Genomic DNA, 22692 nt, shown 5'->3' on the forward strand with positions numbered 1-22692 from the left:
GCTATCCTCCCCCACACCAAACCACATCACGGGGCTCCAGCAGTATCGACTCAGTTACCGCCGGGGGGTTCGTGAGCAACCCCTACGGCGATTTACCTGTTAGGGTGACACGGTGCTCGCAAATTGATTCAGCAGCATCAGTTCGTCGATATTTAATTTGACAGCCTCTTACAGTTACTTGTAAAGAAACAGCGACTGTGTCACGAATGTCAGTAATGTTTTAAAGAATGTGTGTTGTGGTTCTCATTGTGGTCCAACTGTGACCCCCACACATCCTAACTTATGTTTCTAATTATATATATATTTAAAAACAAATTGTATTAAGTGTGATATAAATGTTACGCTGGTACATCTACACCACTGTGTGTGAATTTACGGCCATAAAGATTTATGTCAGCCTATAAAATAACGTGTGAGGGGGAAAAAAAGGATGGTAAAAGGAAAGCAGTCATCACTCAAGCACAATTTCAATCGAGTCTAGTTAATTTTAAGATATCACTGTTGCTATAACACTAATCACTGGCAGTAACGAGTGATGAGGAAAAAAATGTGCAATGGGGGGTAAGATTTTTTTTTTAAAGCCATGTCACTTCGGTGGCTATTTTGAAAAGTGAACTATATGTATTCAAACACAAATGGTAAGCAGAGATTACACGTTTTGGAGAATTTAAAATTAACTGCGTCCCACTTCTTCTACCCGAGCTTGGTTTTCACTGTGTGGTCAACTATCCACGGATCAAAGCAACGAGCGATTTTCTCTCCTGCAAAACCTGTGCAACACCGCCACCATGCGGCGAAAATGCGAAGCGGCACCACCGTGGTTTCTAACTTATCTTAAATTGTACCACAGCCAAATGTGGAAAGAACTGATGACCTCAGTATTTATAGTGACATTTAATTATTTCTCCTTTTTGGTTTTGTTTTTAGCAATCTTGTTTGGTAACAAAATAATGACCAGGCCATCTCTTACATAACACCATGCTCCAATTTTAATAATAATAATTATAATTTTTTATTTTTTATTTTTATTTTTATTTTTTATCTTGTATCCCAAGACAAAATATAAGATGTATAAAGTACACGCTGCTGCTAACACAGCCAAATAATAATTCGGATGGCTCCCGTTTTCAATAAAACATTTTATTCCTTTGCAGATTAGATAAATCCTCAGGAGAAGTTGAGAAAACTGCAACCACTTCTGACGTACGGGGGGGGGGGGCATGACTCATTGCTGTACATCTAAAATTAGTAAATGGGTTTATTCTTTAGAATAAGCCAGTGTTACCTAGGTGATTGATTCTTACAACACAGTTGACTGCACTGTATTGCTTTGTAAATTCATTTTACGCACACAAAAAAAAGGCATATATCACCAACAAATTCAAGACTCATTTGGCACAGTCAGTAGTGGGTTTGGGGTAAAGCCAAGCAAAATATGGTTTTCTTGTTTCCGGTCCATGCTTTCACAAATCATTCTCAGGGACATTTTAAGACAAGCAATAATGTGCAAGGTCAAACAAATACAATGAACCCATTTTACTGAAAAACAAATGAAGGGGGACATACAAGGTTCAGTCTAACTAGCTAAAGGGATGTTTCGCCTGATTCTGTCCTTTCCATCTCTAATAAAATGATATTATAATCACTCAAAACTAAAGCATGAGGTATGTTTATTCATTAACAGTATTGCAGGTGGAACTGCAATAGATTCAATTTAATTGCATGACAAGGGACATGTTCTGTTGTGATTACAAAGCAGTTCTGAACTGTAATAATTAAATACTTTGTCTTTGCTGGACGTTTTGCACAATACTGAGCAGTGAATCTTCTTTAGGATTACAGGGTGATGTCTCTGGTTTTCCTTGGTTATTTCTCCCTTATTCTATCCATGAGCGGGTTTTTGAAAACCACTTCCATGTTCTACCTCTCGTTCCGTCTAAGGTGTGTTGGTGAGTGACGTGGTGAAAACACAGCAACAATGTCTTGCTGTGCGGGTTTGAACAGTCTGTGGTCGTGAAACCCAGCCATATCCTAAAGATGGAGATTATAATAAGACTGTATGCAATCTCCAGTCATGGAAAAATAACAAGATATCACAAGGAAATTCATAAACTTCATACAATGGTTGCAAAACAAGAGACAGAAGTTCATGGAAAAGAAGAAGAGCTGAGCTGGAAGATATCCAAAAAAAAAGACAAAATGGAAATAAAACACAAGCTGGCATATACAGTATTTAGGAAAATCATGAAATGGCCTGACTTGGAGAAACACTAAACACTGAAGTCATCATTCCTGAAATTTTAAAATTACAACACCCTGTACAAAACAATCCGTATCAATAGGCACTTCTTAAATAAGGTCTTTTTTTTCATAGTTTATTTCTGAATTTGTTTTTCTTTTTCTTTTCATTTCGAAATGGCACAGCAGAGCAATGATTCTCAAATCAAGGCGTGCTGGACGACTGGTGACAAGCAAAGCTAAATGCATTCTGGCCCTCTGAAGTCCAGCTGGGAGGTCAGTCCTGTGTGGGAGCTGAAAATGTTTATCATGGTGGAGAACCGGAGGGTCTGTTGGTTGGGCACAGCCACAGAGGCACGGGAAGAGAGACGGCTCTTTGAGAAGGGGGTGATAGGATGGGCTGAGGGGAAATTATTTATGAGGACTTCTCTTTTCTTGCTCTTGGTGAATCAGCTCCATGGGAGTTCACTCCATTTACTCCGTTGGCTGAAAACGAAGCACACGTCTAAGTTAGTCCCATGTAAAGAGCAGGTAAGCACGGATATGATGCATTTAATATGGTGTTTCGTGTGAAGAAATGAAAGTATGACTTGTATTCTCCAATATGCCACCTTATTTTAATACCTTCCTCTTTTTTGGCTTTTGCGTGTTTCGTTTAAGGAGCCTGTGTTTTGTTATTCATTTTACCGTTTGGGAAAACGTGTGGTACTTAAACACACACAAGTAAACGCACTCCATCCTACGTCCTCGTTCCCTCACCTTTGTCTTTCTTTGATTTGCTCTTGGAAGGAACTTGTTTCTTTTTCAAGGTCTGAGGTTGGGCATGCTCTCTCCACCGGCGCAGCTGAAAGTTGATAAATTTCCACATCATGAAGGCCTGAGTGAGGCAGATAGCGGCCAGGACAGTTATTCTGGTAGAAAGAGGAAACAGTCAAAAGGTCATTAAAAGCATGCATGTTACAAAATAACAAATTCTACTCTGAAATGTTAGTCATTCACAGATAATCAATATTCAAAGCAGTCTGTTATGAAGCCATAAAAATTTTAGGATTTTGTTTTCTTACAATGCTACAATAAATTTCTCTAGATCTCTAAATTTCTCTCATTATCTCTAGAGAAAGCGACATGAGATTGTGTGTGTGGAAACAGCAACAGAGGAAGAATTATCTCATTGGCATGGTTACATTTCATTCTAATTTATCACAGCTGGTGTGGGTGAACAACTCTCTTCTTCTTCTTTTACAAAGGAGCTCTTCCTGTATGATTGTTGAACCTCAGGGCTACATGGTGAGTCTAGAAAGAAGCACTTGTTTCTTTATTCTACAGCAAGCAGCTAACCTGATGTTATCAGATGAGCTGGACACGTTGATTTAAGCTCTCAGTGTAATAAAGTGGATGGGTTTTTTTTGGTGGTGGATGAACTGTACATTTTAAAAAAAGATTTTAGGTTTAGCTGTTCCCATTTCTCTTCTCCGACACACTTACCGCACAAAAAGAATGTTAAAGTTTCCGGTAGCCAAATCAAAGCCTTGATTCTCAGCTGTGGCGAGGCCAAAGCCCACGGTGAGGACAGACAAGGACAGGGTGAGCAGCCGTCCGAGGACAAACAACACGGCCCATATGGTGAAACTGGAAGACGAGAGGATGAGCATGGTGATGCATTTGAGACCTCTCACCGTCGGTCAATTCTTAGTAGGTAAAAATGTCACTTAGGGCTTTTTTTAAAACATGCATACAAATGATTAGCATGCACCACAAAAAAAGGAGGAAATGAGAACTCACCCCATTTGTCTGTTTTCATAGCTGAAGTAGATGAGACGGGAAACGTGGAAGAGCAGCTCTACAAAGTAGTGCAACACAAGCAGGACCAGACACAGACGGTTCAGACTGAAAGACACGAGGAGACATGATTCTCCTTTATTACAACTGACAGGAACAACACAGTGGTACACCACTCGAGAGGCTTCAGGTTCTGTTCAGACTGCAAACAGTGCTGCTTTGCTTGTAACTTTCTCCTGAAGGGCAGAGTACAAACACGAGAGAAATGTCACAGGCTCCAAGCAATCAAACACAGAATTTCAGCCTTTCTCAAACAGCAGCTCTTACTTAAGAATGTAGGCGCCTGCAATGTGGACCAGGTACAGGAAGATGTACACAAGCTGGCGCGGAATATCCTCCTAAACCATAAACACAAAGGATGAGAGGCCAAAAATGGTCAAAATATTTACAGCAGTGTGGCTGTGCACATAGAATTAGGCAAAAGGAGTATGACTATTTGAGACAATGCAACACAACCGAGGAAGTCAAACAGGAAATAGCCTTGGGGTCCAAACAGAAGCTACAGTACGTCACATTATACCATGATGACCACAAATGATGGGCCCACCAAACACACACACTTACCTTCTTTGTCTTTTGGAAGTACAACTCTGGGAGAGCGTGTAACCAGTAGCCCAGCTGACAAATGAAGTAGAATTTCATCTGGAATCTGAATGAAATCAGGAGTTACCACATTAAAAGTAATACGATGCACCCACACTTAAATTTCCTGTAAAATAATCAACAAACAACAGAATAACAAGCACCAAAATGCACATCAAATAACCTTCGCACAACGCTGTAGTTTAGAAATAATATGCCTACTTACGGCATCAGTGTATGGGGATATCCCTCCCACAGGGCGACTGGATTGGATAGGAGATTTTCCTAAGAGCAGCAGAGGGCATTTAAATTACAATCACGGACAGTTCTGGGGGCTTATAACATTTGTAAACAAAAGCAATACCAGCTTAGCTACTGTACGTACAGAGAGCAGGATGCTTGTGCCCCAGCCGAAGGAGAATAAGTAGAATGCGCTGAGCTGGCCCGACTCGTTGAACTTGCTGTGCTTGGTTTTAGAGAAATGCTTCTTCCTGTTGATTTTCTGCCAAAATGAATAACAATAAACACTGCTGTACTGGTCACAGAGATTCAAGTCTGTATATTCGAGTGTGTGCACGCTCGTCTGACTTACATCCAGCACATACTCCTGGATGATGGCGTGCATGATGATGGCCACCAGCATGTAGAAAAAGATCGTGGCCAAGTCCTTGATGCCGTGGTGGAAGTGGTTCACAGCTGTCTCCTCTGGGCCTTCTGCAGCGCACGCACACGGACACACACACACACACAAGTTGTGCAGAGTCATCATGATGACCACAATTTGTTTTTTAAATTCTGCTTTTATGTAGTAACGTGTTTCATTCACATCACAACGTGGAATGTACCCAGTTGCTGCAGGTTTCTGACACAAGACATGAACTGTCGAGCCCCTTCTAATTCAACTGAGCCAAGTGATGCACAGGTTTAAGAACCTTAAGTCCTGAGGTGAGGCGTTTGGATTAGGGAGTCTCGACTGTGCTGTATTACACCATCCTGAAAATGCCAGACTCGCAGACTGTATCAGCACAGTAACTATTACACACAGAGCCTCCTCTGTCTGTCCGAAGTTACATGTTATCTATACGGCCTGCAATTTGATATTTGCGAAGCGCTGAATAATGTGATGTGGTGTAGCATAGAGACAGACGATACATTGGCACATAGTTTGAGAAAGCTTGTGGCTCAAGGTTTACGCAACCACAGAAAGAAATCAGTCCAGTCATTTGTAAAAGTCAGGACTGAAAAAACACAACATCATCCCATGTGTTTCACTGCAGAGAGATTTAGGTTCTATGTGTTATTTGCTGTATTTGATACAGGCTGTAAATAAGTTACAGAGGCAGGTAAGTGGTAGATAAGAACTGAATCACCGGCTTGCAGCTTGCAGACCTCCAGCCTGTTGAGCAGAGTTTGAAAAAGCTCTGAGGTTGTACATTCTTTCAGTGGTATCAGAAGTTGGCAAAGAAACTGTTAACCTTGAAATGAGAAGGACTTGAATTGAGAGGCCTATATTACACCTTAGCCCAAATTCGCCCGGCACAACCTTGCCACAAGAGAACTTTATAAATCAGGCGGACTAAATTTAGCTCCAAAGGGAAAAAAAAAGAGCTCTCAAATGGGTTTGTGTAAGGCCACGCAAGTACCGCTCCAGAATCCAAATGAGAGGCTTCCAGCAAGACAACTCTGAGAAAATGCTGCATTATATGTTAAAGCCGAACCTCACACTATTACCCTTAACACATCCACACCTCATCTGAAACAATCTGTTCTCCCCACACGTCCTATAACTATCAATTTAATGCTCAACTTACCGTTTGCTGAAATGGTGACATTGTACTGGACAGTAATGAATAACACTGCAAACTTTGAGGTGACCTGTGGATGTAAAAAAAAAAAAAAAAAAGAAAAAGAAAAAAAAGAACATATTAGTAATGACAGCATGCACACATGCACATATGTGACAGTCACTTAAACAAGGATGTCACCAAACTGCAATTACCCAACAGGTTACAATGGTTACTCAAAATGTGGAGCATTGCATTAATATATAATGGACTCCCTGCAAGACCCGTAATGAAGTGACTGTGATTTTAAGCTTTAAAAACAATTAATTGGTTTCAAAGTCATAGCATGTTTTATCTTAGCAATGTCTTATAGCAAATTGAGGCTTATAATACAAAAAAACAAAACATCAAACTAAGAGACCACATTGTAAGACTAGAAAAAAAGATGAAGAAACAGTGCAAACTCCTTTTTTTAAGGGATTGGGGAAGAGAATAAATAGAAAAAAGAATAGAATAGATACAGGAATACATTAGTTGCTTTTCTTATTTCTGTTGTGGATAATAAGTTGTCAGTATAATAAGTTATTAGTATAATTACATAGCTGCAATATGACTGATATGATCCAACCAAAAAAATGTATAGGAAGGAAAGGGGAATAAAGCTGCTTCAAGACATCTAAATGAAGAGTTTAAAATAGGAAGTTGCACAGTCCTCCTTCACAACAAAAGAGCTACGTGGGCAACAAACTGATATTAAATGCACGCAGCTCTATCCTCCGAAACTGCGGTGGGAAATGTTGTCTTTTAAAATGCTGTCAGCGCGGTACTCACATTCGTTGCAATAAGTTAGTACACGGGAATTTTACTTTGAAAAACGAAAACAGGAAGCAGGTTAAATGATGGGCCCCTTGACGCCAATGGCGCTGCTTTTCACTGAGGATGCAACATACTTTAAAAAAACGAAGCCCAAATATGAGTGAAAGCAGACCGGCGTGGAGCATATCATGCTGTGTGAACAGGTCCCGGTTTTCGGGCCTTCGCCCCCAGGATCGAGTTTTTTTTTTTTTTTTAAGTCGCTCGTTGGTTCCAAGGACAACTTTCAGATTTGGTGCAAGCGGGTTTCAGTGATGATGACAGCCCTCTCAGTCGCTGTATGATTGCCACGTAACACATCTACGCATAAACTAACCGAGTCCAGAGTGTTGCACAATATGGTACCAAGATCGATGCAATGTTGCAAACCTGCAACATACTCAAATACCCCGACTTATACTGTTGCACAAGTAACTTTGCTTTTTTTTTTATATATATATGATCAAACCGCGGGGCCCCTGGACGAGTGCTTTGAAAATATCGATTTCAACATGGGAAGCAGCCAGATGGAAAGTGAACACTAGTTCCTCACATCGCTTTAATAAAAAAAAAAAATAAATTTAAAAGAACTGATCTTATTGAAAATACCAAGCAAAACGAACGAGTTGATAATCTCGTTCAGGGGAAAAAGACAAAACAAAAGCGGGGCCATCGTTCACAGAAAACTTTCGATCAAGAGAGGAAGTAGTGTGAAGAACAGATCGGACAGCCATGTCAGTTTCCAGGAGAACAGATGGGGAGTATTCGGCGTCCTGGCTACCCCGGGTCCCTCTGCTGGGTCAGCCCAGCATCCCCTCGTGGTCCACAATTAAAAACCCAGTCCACATGTGGACGGGACTTACCTCAAACATCAGCCCGAGGAGAAACACCATAGCAACACAGGAAACAATGTCTGCATGGTTCTGGATGACAAACTCATGGCTCAGCACCGGTGGATTCTTGTTAGTCTTTTTTCGGATCCCCATGTTGGACGCGGTTCGGATTCAACTTTTGCTTCACTGCGCAGCGTAGATGTAGTCGGTTTCTAACAGGTAATGTTATTATCCTTCTGTCCGAGAAGGCTCAAAGCTCCCTCCTGCTTCCGACAATCACAAGGCCAGGCAGCTATTGAATGGCGTGTCACTCTTCAATGGTGGGAGGGTCCACGGAGAGAGAGCCGCTGCGCCTGACCAACGAGACTCTTTACGCACAGGAGAGAAACAGCTGGGGCTCTCTATCGCAGCCTAGAGGTTCGGAGTATAAAGACTGGTGACTACAGCTCAGTGATTACAGATCCCGTTTGTCATCCACTTTTTTTTCTCTCTCTTTCTCTTCTCTTCTGCGCCCTCCCAACCACCACTGTCTCACCCCTGGTGAGCCCACACCAAGGCCCACTGCAATTTGCATGTCAGCCCAAGGTGGGGGTTGATGACGCAGTAATATACCTCTGGGCCCTGGACAGACTGAACACCACAGTACGGGTCATGTTCTTTGACTTCTCTTCTGCATTCAACATCATCCAGCTGAGACTGTTGAGAGCTAAGTTAGAGAAGATGCCGGTGGAGGCTCCCCTTGTCTCATGGATTGAGGACTACCTGACTCAGGTCCTTCAGTGTTTGCAGTAGGATGCTCCACATGTTCTCCCAGTCTGTAATGGCAAGCACCATCTTATTTGCTGTGGTGTACTGGGGAGGTGTGTGTATATATATATATATATATATATATATATATATATATATGTGTGTGTGTGTGTGTGTGTGTGTGTGTGTGTGTGTGTGTGTGTGTGTTTATATATGTTTATATATATATAATGTACACACACACATATACATATACATATACATACATACACACATACATACATAAAATTGTCTGCTGCTATGTGTATATGTGTATGTATGTGTATATAATACCTCCTCCTGTATATATTGTATTTCTTTTCCATGTTTATTTTTTCTATATATAGTGTATTTAATTTGTTCCTTGTGACTGCTGCTACAACCGAATTTTCCCACAGGGATTAATAAAGTAACTCTTAATCTTAATCTTAATTAATTAGTGGGATATCTTTCTATCTATCTGATCTCAGGATGAGTTCAAAGCTCAGGAACATGTAGGACAGTTGGTGACGGTGTTAGGGCAGATTTTCAGTCATCTATCCACTCACACTCACACACACACACACATATATATATATATATATTTCACACTTCTAAGATTAAAAGGTACATTTTTCTCTTTCTTTCATTTGTAAAATGAAGTCACATGTTGGAGTGCTGCCCAGGCATTTCATCAATGGCTGGCTAATGTTTAAGTCATTAAAAAAAAAAAAACGGTCAGTGACTGGGAATTGAAAGTGTGAACTGTCATATGTACACACAACAGACACATGATCATTTCTGTAGTTACACTCGTATGGCTTGACCATATAAGGTCAGAGTCACTAAGGTGGGGCCTATCATGAGTTTCAAGGAAGGAGAGAGAGAACTATTGCACGCAGACGTGTTTGCTTCTGTGACTGTACACAGCTGTCTACCATGGGTAAAATATACTGGTAAGTTCATTTGCTGTTTTTGTGTCTATGAAAATACAATAAATGAACACATACGTGACTTAATTTGTTAAAGTGAAGAAAATCTGAATGTAATTTTGAATGTAATTTTGACAGTGTGACGTTGAATTTGTTTGCCCTCGGTCACTTACCTTTATCACACATGGCTTCTTATTAACAGTCTAGAATGAAACTGAAGCTAAAAGTGGTACAGAAACTTTACATGTAGTTATTTTGTGATTCAAGAAATTGGCCTTAAAATGTGATTGTGATAAGTGTGAGGAAAAATACTGTATATCTTATGTACAGTCCATCTGAATGAGCAAGGCAAGTATTTTGATTATTTTATTATTGCTGCTGATAACGCCATTGATTATTTTTCTATTACATAAGTAAGTATGCCATTTATCAAGACTCCATATAATAAAGTGTTCATGACAAAGGTCAAAAAACAGGAGAACATGATGCAGCACCTGACTGCAGTCACACTGCATTTCCAAACTTCAGCTGTCTTATGCACAGATTTACTTTGCTTTGTGGTAAATCTGCACAAGACATTTGCGCATGACTTTTGCATGACATTTTATGTCACATTGTGTTGCTTTCACAGATTGACCACAATGGCACCTGAACCACTGGAGTCAAACCGAAACTTCAAAGCAAATCTACCACATTTCTACCTTCATCACAGACTGAAACCTCTGGTTAAACTTTTCAACTGACCACAAAATGCTTCAGTCACATACTCAGTACACTAAACTGCGCTGGATATTTACCATTGTTGGACTTGTTTTGTATGTGGTGGATATTTGGACAGACATTAGACTGGTTCTGAAATATTTTCAAGAGAAACAATATGTCTGGACCGGACTGACTCTACTGTTTGTTCTGGCTGGACAGCTGGTGAACCAGGTCTTCAGCTATGTCTGGTATTTGGACGACATGGGTGACGTTCTGCAAAACCCTGAGGGAAAAACAACCGTATCAGGCATGTCAAAAGGGAGACTTATTGTCCTGCACCTTTCTGGCATGGGTATCTACACCAGGTATGGAATGAACAATGATGACAGTGATCAGAGCACTGTAGTTTTAGTGGGCTCTGATCCCTGCTATTATATCTGAGAAACAACAAGCTGCTCTTTCACCCTGCGAAAAAAGGTGTGCCTGCATGTAGTCACTCAAAATGTGCAGCATGCTAATCATGCACATTAGCCATGTATTATGGAACGTGCAAACTGGAATAACCACATTTAAGCTGTACTGTATGACTTCAGGAAAACGCCTTGCAAACGCACTACCATGTGTGCGGCAGGAAATGACGTGTAAGTAACAAGTGCAATGAATGGTGGCACCAACCTGTTTGACTTTGTTTTGATTGTGTTTGACACGTTGCTAGGTATTATCACCTGCTGAAAAAAGGATTTAAAGTGCTTTGGACAACAACAACAAATTCTTCTACACTGGAAGAAAGGAGGGATGCGCACCACAATCTGTTTTGCCTGGCTACAGATCTGAGCATGCTCAAACTGTTGGAGGCGTTTCTGGAGAGCGTTCCGCAATTCATTCTACAACTATACATAATGCTGGGCCACAATGAAAGCTCCGTTATGCAGTGTAAGTAAATGCAGAGAGAAAGATGCAATTAAATTTTCTGCATATTCATGAATGTACAATATCGTTATTCATATTATTTTTTCCACCTCTTTCAGATTTATCTATGACTTTTTCCTGCATTAATGTTGCCTGGGCCCTGGTGGACTATCGTCGCTGCTTGCGCAGATCCCTCCCCCACATCAGGGAGATGCCCTCTGGCCTCCCCACGGCAATCTACTTCCTGTACAAGCTCTGTACCATCACCAGCCACATCCTCAGCTACAGCCTCCTCCTCTTACTGAGCACTTACAGCACAATAGGCCTTGCCGTCATCTGGCTGTTGGGGACAACCTGGACACACTTGCTTCAGACCAACTTCTGCTCATGCAAAGGCCTTGAGCTTCTCTACCGGGCAGTCATAGGAGTCATCCTCGTGTTCACCTTTTTCAATGTCAAAGGCCAGGACACAAAAGTAGCCATGATCGTCTATTACATTTTACACTCTCTCATAAACATTACGGCTCCATTATTGCTGGTTCTGTTGAAGCCAGAGTCGTACACAGCCAATTTTTTGCTGACAGTCAGTGGTGTAATCCTTGGCAGTTCAGCTCTGGGGCTGGTGAGTCTCGTGTTGTACTACCTCTTCCTGCATCCCAGGGGGAAGCTGCGTGAGCCAGATGAGGTGGACGGCCTGGATCAGGAAACAAAGGCCATAAGAAGAATGAGGAATTTTTTACAACCCTGATGAACGTCCTTTCATTCTAAGCCTTATGGGAGGGTAGATATGCACTTGATATGAATCTGAAACTACCTAATAAGTCTATACAAAGAACAACCAGAATATCATAGTCATGTTATGCTGTCTATTCATTATATGTTATATTATGCTGCTGTCACTTATCCTCCCCTTGCCTGAGATTAAATTTACTTTCTTATCACTGATATAAACAGCTAGCTAAACATTTATGTGCAATATGGTTTATAGTTTCAATTAATATAATTGTTTTATTTATTCTTGCTTTAGTCAAAGATGGATGTCAGTAATGTATTTATATTTATATTTATATTTATATCATATAATGTAATTCTAATAGCTGGAAACGTTTCCTTACAAAGTTCACTTAAATTGTAGGACGCTCTAACATAAACATTCAATTGATATTAAATTGTGAGCAAATAAAAAATTTGTTCAAACAAGCTTCTCTAATTTTGCGTGTAAGACACACACAAGTATGTGATGTTCTGTTATTTTGTATTTAAATATCCTATCAGTTTGTCATATTTTCTTTCCCTCTTGTTATCATTTGTAACAGCTGAAACCTATTTTGCGGCCATGGGCAGGTACTTTCTCCGAGCCTGTAACACACTGTTAAACACTGGGTGGCGTCATTGTCTAGGCTGACTTCTCTTGGTATGAGTGAGGTCCTATACAGCTCTGGGTTCACAATAACAAAATGTAAAGACTATACTTTTAGTCAGAAAACATTCAACAATATTTTACGACCATGACAAGCCTTTCTGAATCACTCATGCAGCCTCCTTCAATATTTTTGGAGTCCAATCTCAGTATAATTAAGCACTTTTATTCTTAATCTTTAAATTCTAAACTGTAACTGAATGATTTATGTGAATCCTTAATTTGATTTTTCTTATACTCATGTTTTTTTTAACCTAATTTTCCCCTAGAATGTCTGTTAATGAAAAAATATACCAAAAACCTGCTGGATCACCACAGATAAATGAAAGAGCAGGATCAGATCCACTTTAAAAAGATTTGAGAGTTTCCTGTTCAAAGTACACGTCTTACTATCACCTCTGATCTTGAATTAAACTATAAATATCAGCTACTACGCTGATCTTTCTCACTCTAATCCCTAGAAACTCCAAGGTGGCAACTAAATGTTTCCCTCTCCTCAGCAATGATGAACGCAAGGGCCATAGATGAGCTAACTAGAAACAACAAACCAGTGCTAATTTTGTTTTGACTACCAGCAAAATATTGTGTGAGTCAAGCCGGAGAGCTGAGGATGCTATTTCCTCCTGGCCAGGACAAAGGTCGGAGGGGGTGGGGATCGACCGGCCCAGTGTGAGCTCACCTGGGAGGAACGCTGACAAACCGCAGGGTCCAGAGAGCACGATGCTTGTTGGCTCTCAAATAAGTTCAAACCCCCCCCCCCCCCCCCCCCTCCCGATTCTCTTCCTTTAATTCAGCCAAACTCTGAGCTTTTTGATTTGTTTACTCCAAGGGGCCACTTTAACTTTCATCTGTCAGTTGTGCTCTGTCAGAGGCACTCCATAAAATGACAAATTTAAGTGAGGAACTTGTTGTTTGTTGCTTGTTGTTGGAGGGGAAATGAATCACTGCCAGGTAGTTACCACACACAATTCAGTTTTACTGCGGAGCTACAGTGGACAGACTCTAACCCTCTGACTGTGTATTTAGAGTAGGCAAAGGTAGTTATTCTATATTAACAGATATAAAAAGACACATGATATTAATGTTGGACAGAATCCCAAAAGGACGCTGAGAGCTTACCTTGGGAGCCAAAAGAAGAACACTGCACCTGTAGGTGGGACTAGTCATTAGGGATAAAATAAAAAATGACTTCACCTTTTGCATTTCAGATGATAGATGCTCCCCTCTCTGTCCCCTACTGTATATTTCCTTGGGTTCAGTGGGCTAATGCGATGTAAACCTGCCAAAGGGACTTTTATTGGGGGAAGATGCATGTGTCCTGGACTGGAGTCCTAAGCAGTCTCTCCCTCTCTGTCTCCCTTTGCTTTTGCTTGAGCTACACATACTTCTGGCTGTGACTCGCTGCCGATGGAGCTGCCAGGCACCAGTCACAAGCTTTTTGGGATGAAACGTTTTGAGTAAAGCATTACCTCGCTCTCTCTAGGAGAAAACAAGAGAGAGAGAACTCTGGCGTTGACAAGCTCTCTGTAATTTCCACTTCTGGCACTGAGAGCTTAATACCCAGTAATCTCTCTCTCTGATCTCACTGTAATGCACCTCCAGAAGTGCTGGAGAGCATGGTGAGAATCTGAGAAACTACTAGTAAATCAAAGATGATGATATGTGACACTGCAAGATGAATCTCCAGAACTCTACAGGCCAAGGACAGAAACTCCTGCGGTAAACATTGACCACTGAGTGCGTCTTATCACACACACAAGGACAAATGTGCAAATGCAATGCCATGTAAACTCACTGCCGTCACTGTCAGCAACTCAGGTTTTGTCTGACTGAATGGCGCTCAGTGTCTACATAAACAACTTTGACCACTGACCTCTCCATAAACCAGCACTAGACTTTTCACCAAATCTTATCTTTTTGTTTTCCATCACCACATCCTGTAACAGGCGGTCAGGAGGGGGGGCAGTCCTGGCGTACGCCATCCCCACAATTTGTACAGACACAATAAACCCAGAAAGGCCGGCTGTTTTTCATTAGGGCTTCAAAGTCCATATAAACCATGATTAATGAAGCCCTGAGATGCTGTATGTCTTTAATTATTATGACTTGACTGCTGCACCAGCGCCTCAGATGCATTAGCAATGTTGGCGATCTGTACATGTCTGCCTGGCTTATTCTGACATGGCAGCTTCGCCTCATTCTCGGAGAATTCCCCGAATGTGGAGGAGGGTTGGAGGGGAGTGATAGAAGACCCCCCCCCCCCCCCCCCCCCCCTTTTTTTTTTTTTTGCGCAATGGCACAGAAGTTTCTTTAATCACTGTACATGCACACTTACAAATTAGTTTGGGCAGTGACAGATTGGAGAGCAGGCTGAGGATAATTAGGTCTACATGCAGTGGACTAGTGTGTGTGATCAGAGTGTGGCATTGCGTTACCCAGAGGGTTCTGTAAATAAAGTCCTCATGCAATGAATGAGGATATTGTAAAGTATATTATGCTGGATACAATGGCTGCACCATTGTTACTATTTGGATTTTTTTTGTTGGTGTAGAATGACAAGAACCGCAACAAGGGAAGTCAGGCTCGGACAAAGCAGAAAGCACTGTAGATGAGGTCAGTTGTTACAATAAATTTGACATAATGGCACCAATTATCTACAGTAACTAGTCATATGCTATAGAGAATTAGCTTTAGATACACATTGTTATTCTCTGGGTCATGGATATCTGCAGTAACTTTCATGGCTTTCATTCAATAGTTGCTGAGACATTTCTGTGATGGACCGATCAACCAACGGCGAGACCAGCACTGCCGCCCCTAGAGCCAATCAGAGTGGCTAAAAAGCAATGAATACATACTTTACATCCTGTGCTGCTGGATGAGAACAGAGCTGCCTGAAACAACCACAGTTTTATACTGTTGTCCTCAGAGCAACTGCAGTGAAATTTATTGATACTTGTTGAGGAAGGAAAGTGTGGTAGTTAATCACCTCCTGCTTCCCAGATTTTCCCAGCCTGCCCATGGATACAGCTTGGAACTTACCAGTTTATTTCCATAAATGCACGATTGCTTGACACACTGCAAACGGTTATTTTAGTGGCCAAATGAATTTGCAAATGGCAAAGTCGTAAGCCAGTTTATGACCAAAATGCCATCCAAACATATCACTAGCCCTTCTCAAACTCAGATCAGAGTTATCTTAAAAGGACTTCAAAGCATTGTGGGAATAACGAAACTAACCCTCTACGTCTTGTCCAGGCTGCGGGACACGGGAACAAAGAGGAAGCTCATTTGTATAATCCTCATTTAGTGCAGGCGGTTTATGTTTCACAGTCATGGACAATCAGTGAGCACTAACATAATAGTGCTACCCATCCTAGCCCTCACACACACAGCCTCTCTCCAACAGATAGAAAACAGAAGCCATGTTTGTGTTGGGCACACTCCCACAGCACACAGGATGATGGATTATAGAGTGTTCCTGTTTATTTATGCTGCGCTGGGTAGAGGAATATGGGCAAAGACCTCATGCATACAGCCTATGTATGGCAAATACAATCAGCCGTAAAATAAGATTGCATATTATGAATGAGAAATGGGTTCACACATATATACAAACACACTCACACACAAAAGTACTAGGCTGCAATCAAACACACACACATGCACACACCATGCCTTTTTTTTTTTTTTTTTTGCAGGGGAAGCTTGTCTTGATTAACCTGGCCGGGGGAACCCGACATGTTTTTCCTTTTACGTCATGGCCCGTTCCCTGAGTGGCTCAGTGGAAGCCATCAATTCTAGTTTGTCTGCAGTTTGTCTGTTTGAATTTTTTGCTAATCTGTATTATTCACTGATGTCCTGTTGGCCTTGTACAGGAAGTGCTGAGTGAAGAGTCTTGTGGTATTTTTCTCAGACATCATACATCATGCTTTCTTTTTCTTTTACGAAAAAAATTCCAGGGCTCGGCTGGACCACCTCCCTCTGCCCTCCGCCTTTAGGAATGAACCTTTCTGGTTTTGAGAAGCTGCAGTTGTATTTCGCCGTAGATTCTCTGCTGAACAATCTTTTTTTCGCGAGAGCGAGAGAGGGAGAGGATTATCGGCATGATCCGTGAAAACAGTGAGGAGGTGCGCAACGCATCTGTGACTGTGACTATGAGGGACAAATGTTTTTCTCTCATACGGCTACTCTCTGAGCGGCATACACTTACAGCTGATCACCCCCTTGACAATTTTCTGTTTCTCTCAGTATCAGAAGGCCCGTAGATCTTGAGTGGAGGAAAAGATGCTATGCCTGATTATAACAAGAGGTCAGGGTCTTTGATGCTGGTACGGTGAAATTTGTTATACGTTAAGCCAGTGCTAATGTGATTATGGACATTGATCCATTAAATCTACTGTAAAAACGCAGCCTGCACTAGTTTTGAACTCGATACTGAGGAGAAATGTGAGAGGTACTGTGAAACATTAAAGACGCTTTGATGTAATATTTAACCCATCTGCAGCAAACGCAGGGGGGGCGGGTGGGGGCAATGTCCATAAAACGCATTTTGGGCCAGAGTAAGAGGGACAGGCCAGTGTGAGAAATGGGATGTGTGATTTTCTCTCTGCTCTCTTGCAGTGCCGTTGCAGTGTGGGCATGAAAAGGGGCAACTGCCCGTCACGATTACCCTGGGGGCCATTTTATCAGGGCAATAAAATCAGGGTCTGTGTGGCTGGAATACGCTGTGGAACTCCCCCGCCCACAAGGATCAGCCTGAGTCTCAGCCTGTCACCTCACTCCTACCCACATTGTCCACTCCGCCATGGACAATAAGGGTAAAGATTTACCCCAAGTTTGGGCAACAAATGCTAAGGACAATAAAGCAGCAAACTGCAAAACAGGTTGACAGGGTATAATTTCTTTATTTTATTTTTTAAAACAAATGTTAAACAGTCAGGATCTGGTATTAACTCAGTTTGGACCAAATATATCCTGCATTGTGCTGCTGCTCGTAGCCCATACATGACATGATTTTAGGTGATTGCACGCTAATGTCATCACTTCACATACTGAGGATGGAGAGTGTAACTGAGGACTACAACTTCCATCTCTTTACCAGACCACAAGGAAATGACTTAATTCAATTGTGGGTACGTCATTTCTAAGAGGGTATCCCACTTTTTTTTTTTTTTTCAAAGTGTGTCTTTCTCATTTTGTAATTGTAATTTGCCCCGTACACTGGATCTGTTAACATACACTATACGAGACCACCACAGACGTACTGTATGAGGTAGCCTTTAGCTTTATCTGATTAAATGAGTCTGCCATGAACAGTTAATGCTGCGTAACTGACTATATAACGTTGCTCTAACAGTGCCATGTTGTCAGTGATCAAACATTTGATTTATTTATTGAGAACTGAACCTATAGATTGGGATAGAAACCGATAATCTTCCATCCAAGAGGACAGGAATATGGACCTGAACTCGGATTAATGATGATGTCTGCCCATTTTCATTTGGGTGTCAAAAAGCTGTCAGCATTGCGTGTTGCTGAGGCCTCCACAGTGCATGGCCTTTCACTGTGGCCCATAATGCAACAAAGGTGTGGTGACTGAGTAATCTCCTTAAACAGGCTCCCTGGCAAAGCCACACGTTCACTCCTGGGCCCCCAGAGTCTATACCAGAAGAAACTACCCCCCTCCACAAGATCCCAACTCAGATAAACCACACTAATGACATCACCGTCTCCCCCATTTAAAAAAGAAAAAAAAAAACATCCCAGTGATCCTCCCTTATTAGCATGTGCAGTGTAGCGGGCAGCAGGAATAATAATGTGTTCTCCCTCTCACACCGGCTGAACTATTTGGGTTGAAACCACAAAGCCTCAAGCAGCAGCCAAGCTAAATAACAGTCAGGGGGAAGATGGTCGAAGCATCACAATTAGAGGCAGCTTATTTTGTATTCTGCTTATGCCAGAGGGACTGCAGACTATAATTTTGCGCCAAAGATGCTTGAGAGTTTATGTTGTTGGAGAAATCTGTGGAAAGTTTATGAAGGCTGTAGATAGAGAAGTGCGGTCAGAGGTGACGCTGGGTGAAAGTTGACAAGTAAAGTGGAAGTGATACAAGTGCTGTTTTACAGAAAACATCGGCTAGAGTTGGACAATATTCAAGGGAGTTTGTGTGAAGTTCAAGGAACACACAAAAGTGCAAAGAAGCAAGAATGAATGAAGTGCCTTGTTCTTAAAAGGGCAATGGGGAACTCAAACAAACACTCCCCTGTGTCCCAATATTAACAAATTATTCTGTTATAGGGGCTCTAACTTTGACTTATGATTATTATTGATCATTTTATGAACCGTGTGACGAAAAAGTACAATTTATACCACTCAAGGGTCCTGTCCGAGCTGAGCTCAACCATATAAACCCGGAGAGGGCTCTGAGTTCAGGCAGGCACATGTGGGGACCCCCCCCCCCCAAAAAAAAAAAAAAAAAAAAAAAAAAACACACACACACACACACACAGTTTCAGAATTATTATAAACCTCTGTTTGGGATTTTTGGCCTGTGTACAGTATGTTGCTTATAAGGCCCCTTTGCTGCTTTTTTTGACCCACACAGGGTGAAGCGAGGCAGTCGGTGCAGATTACAGATGCAGAAGTAAAGGTTTGGTTTCTAAGATTACAGTTCCAAATGAACCCCTAAGATCCATTGTGACAAGGTGAAAGATTATCTACCTTTGTACCTGCTGTGTTTTTTCCTCTTGGGTTAGAAACAGAATGCAAATTTATTCAACACACTCTTCACTCTTGTGTTGTCTGAACAATGATTGAAGATTAAATGAGATAGGTATGAAATATCTATTATATTCATTTCCACTTTAAGTCCTTAAGGAAAAATAATTATGTGTAGCATTTCCCAACTTAACTATTTTAATGTAATGAGTGGCCGCAATGCAAGACTTGTAAAAGGTAGACAAAATAATGGAAATACCTTAAAGCACGATTCAGTCAAAAAGGAAAAAAATCTAAAATGATAAAAGCTCTGTGAATAGTCTGTCACAAATAATGTACAATATACATTAAGTTAAAAAAAAGAAAGGAGTAGTGCATTATGTTCTCCCTATTTTTTCCAAAACAGTAGTAAACCGTGAAAAAAAGCTTGGAGAGACAGAGGTGCTGGCAACCGCAAGATGAACATCTAGACAGACACAACAGTGTTTGTGGTAGCGACCACAGACTCAGCAAACAAAAAATATATAATATAATATAAAGCATGTTTTATGTTCAGTGGATCATTGGGGTCATCATATCCTCATCGTCAAGCTCATCATTACCAGTGTTTCGCAAAATAATATTTAACGTTTAAAATGCCTTTGTGTCATTCAGAATCAGTGTCCTCTGCATATATAAATACAGATCATTCTGAACATACGCCGAGGTGCAGTATGTGTCATTTTATAAAGTAAGAGACTACAGTCAAACTGCAAGTCCCTGCCCGATATCCGCCCAGTAGATGGCGGTATATGTACATGGAAGCGCTCCCCATCCACGAGAAGGCCCCGGCCTTCGAAGGCTCCCAGTCACTGTCTGCCCCTGTCTGAGCAAAGGCCAGCGGTCAGAGAGACACCTGATCTGGCCTCATTACCCTCATTGCCACTCTAATTAGTCGAGCGGCCAACGCTTCACTTGGTCTCAAGCAAACTGTCCTTTGCCTAATTACGTTTTTAATGAATACCTTTTAGTGCATGCACTGCTTTAAGACAATAAACCTCAAACTCGTGTTCTTTTGGTGGACAGCTATTTTTAAAATCTCTTGTTTTAGTCTTGTTTTAATGGTGATGATCTGAATGAAAAAAATTTGATCATTCGTCTAAATATTACACATTAAATATTAATATAATAAATAAAAACTAAAACTGTAGTTTGAGAAATTGGATCCAAAATAGATGGAGATAATTAGAGTCAAGTGAAATTTTAAAAAATGTAGAATTAATATTACTCTTTCAAGAATAATTTTTAAAGCTGCTAAATGTATTAAATCAGCATCAGCAAGATGAATACAGTCTCATAATTATTATTAAAGAATAACTGTAATTTCTTGCCATTATAACAACCTGCAAGCCATAGGGTGAAACTGAAAAGGTGTTTTATTCTTGTTAGTACGCAACTGTATGATAGACAGTAAAACAGAGAGTATAAATTACAGAAATCGATATTTAAGATTTGTACTTAGAAATAAATTATAAATACTTATTTGTTTAGTTAATATAATGCACAAATTCTAACAATATTCCTATAAAATTGTAAATTGGATTACAGATCAAGCCAACATAATATGTAACATAGGGTATTATTATCAATATTATAATGATTGTTTTTGTTATCATAATTATTATTATTTTAATATTACACTGTCCACATGTCAAAGTGGTTGAATAATTTACCACAATATTATCTATCGATTGACTGTAGCTACAGAGAAGAAGTGATCCGCGCACAGCTCACCGGTGCGCAGCAATATGGGCTACAGTAAATGTCTCACTCACGACAGCGAGTGATCAATAATCTCGGCGGTTTGGGACAGTGGGGGCAAGTCACATGACGGCAGATTCCATGAGAGAGGCAGCAGGACAGGGCCAACCTTGACACTAAAAGGACTATTGAGTTTCAAGACAGCGAGAAGTTCAGGTTTCATACCTAAAATGAAGTGCCCACACTTAATGAAACCGGAAAAATCACAGTTGGTAGATGGATATCAACGCTGGCCTATATGGATTTAAAAATTTGTAATTTATTTTTTGCAAAAGGATGTAGCAGTTAGAGGGTGTGAAAATTTCAAAGTCTGCAATGTGGCATGTCTTACAAATTATTTGCGTTAATGATGAATCACTTTTTTAATGGTTTAAAAAAAAAACAAAAAGTTGGTGTCTAAAAATAATATTTGAATTAAAACCGAAAGCTCCACACAGCTTGAAACAAATACAAAACCATTAAGGGCTGAAAATGACTTTTCACTTTTGATTCAGGTCGGACACCAATACTGCCCTGCCTTCAATAATGTTCCCACCTGTCCTGGAAAGTGATAAAGCTCTTCATCTCGCTTGCATGCTTTGCCAGGAAGTGACGGCCTAGTGCTTCTACTTAATGATTTCCACAGGATAGGCTGCGCATGACAGACGCCAGAGAATTAGCCCTCATCATACACACACACACACACACCAACCAATACTGTCTATCAGAGGGATACTACACTTGGTCCAGCGCGTCTCAGTCTTGCCTGTGTTTGTATAAGCTTGATTTTCACAACTGCAAAGTAATAGCCATCTGCCCGAGCAGGATGGAGGGGTATCGTGTGTGAGCAGGTAACCGATGGCTATTAAAATCACGCATACACACACACACACTTGGTCCCAGGTTCCCCTTGCTCTCTTCTACTCTCTCACACACTCACATACTCACATACACACACACACATGACAAAGAGACTAAAAGAGAAAGGGAGAGAGAGAGAGGACGGGAGACAGATGAAATATAGTTCAGGCGCCGGTCTGCAAGAAACTCTCACACTGGCAGGACATACCAGGCAGAGGAACAGGGCATTGATGATGATGATGATTTATAGGTGTTATATTTGATAAACCTAGAGTACAAGAAGTCTCTTTCTGCTGTACAAAGGCAGACATGAAGGCAAAAGTGTAGACGATATGGAAAGTATTCAGGAAAAGTGAAATATTCCTTTTTAAAGAAATATATCACATTGCTGAAGCTCTTTCTTTTAGAGCCTGTAGTATTACAGACAGACAGATGCTCATGGAGATAGGCAGAGCCAGCCAGATCGGCCCACATAA

At 41.0% G+C, this 22692-nt stretch overlaps 2 protein-coding genes across 4 annotated transcripts; one reads left to right on the forward strand and one right to left on the reverse strand.

Moving 5' to 3' along the window:
* Window positions 1–987: 987 nt before the first annotated feature.
* tram1 (translocation associated membrane protein 1) lies at window positions 988–8447 on the reverse strand. Of its 2 annotated transcripts, none has more exons than XM_041066150.1 (11): window positions 8159–8447; window positions 6471–6534; window positions 5252–5370; window positions 5045–5161; window positions 4886–4944; window positions 4642–4726; window positions 4345–4415; window positions 4021–4125; window positions 3724–3867; window positions 2998–3149; window positions 988–2724 (listed from the first exon to the last, which is right to left on the reverse strand). In XM_041066150.1, the coding sequence occupies exons 1-11, from the start codon at window positions 8279–8281 to the stop codon at window positions 2654–2656; spliced, it is 1110 nt and encodes a 369-aa protein (XP_040922084.1). In that variant the 5' UTR covers window positions 8282–8447; the 3' UTR covers window positions 988–2653. The 2 variants fall into 2 exon arrangements, with proteins under 2 accessions (XP_040922084.1, XP_040922083.1); XM_041066149.1 differs by having other exon boundaries at window positions 5252–5373.
* A 1333-nt stretch (window positions 8448–9780) lies between these two features.
* On the forward strand, window positions 9781–12620 carry xkr9 (XK, Kell blood group complex subunit-related family, member 9). 2 transcript variants are annotated; one of them, XM_041065942.1, is made up of 4 exons: window positions 9781–9849; window positions 10457–10892; window positions 11243–11460; window positions 11556–12620. In XM_041065942.1, exons 2-4 carry the CDS (start codon window positions 10576–10578, stop codon window positions 12182–12184), a joined length of 1164 nt encoding a protein of 387 aa, XP_040921876.1. In that variant the 5' UTR covers window positions 9781–9849; window positions 10457–10575; the 3' UTR covers window positions 12185–12620. The 2 variants fall into 2 exon arrangements, with proteins under 2 accessions (XP_040921876.1, XP_040921877.1); XM_041065943.1 differs by lacking the exon at window positions 9781–9849 and having other exon boundaries at window positions 9879–10640; window positions 10747–10892.
* The last annotated feature ends 10072 nt before the right edge of the window (window positions 12621–22692 follow it).

The sequence above is a fragment of the Toxotes jaculatrix genome, chromosome 20, assembly GCF_017976425.1.
Source record: "Toxotes jaculatrix isolate fToxJac2 chromosome 20, fToxJac2.pri, whole genome shotgun sequence".
Lineage (NCBI taxonomy): Eukaryota > Metazoa > Chordata > Actinopteri > Toxotidae > Toxotes > Toxotes jaculatrix.

Coding starts and splice junctions, on each gene's coding strand:
- tram1 (XM_041066149.1), bottom strand. CDS start 8,281: ATGGGGATCCGAAAAAAGACTAACAAGAATCCACCGGTGCTGAGCCAT. Junction 4,945..5,044: donor GCACAAGCATCCTGCTCTCT/GTACGTACAGTA, acceptor TGCTGCTCTTAG/GAAAATCTCCTATCCAATCC. Junction 2,725..2,997: donor CAAATCAAAGAAAGACAAAG/GTGAGGGAACGA, acceptor CTTCGTTTTCAG/CCAACGGAGTAAATGGAGTG.
- xkr9 (XM_041065942.1), top strand. CDS start 10,576: ATGCTTCAGTCACATACTCAGTACACTAAACTGCGCTGGATATTTACC. Junction 10,893..11,242: donor GGCATGGGTATCTACACCAG/GTATGGAATGAA, acceptor ACACGTTGCTAG/GTATTATCACCTGCTGAAAA. Junction 11,461..11,555: donor TGAAAGCTCCGTTATGCAGT/GTAAGTAAATGC, acceptor CACCTCTTTCAG/ATTTATCTATGACTTTTTCC.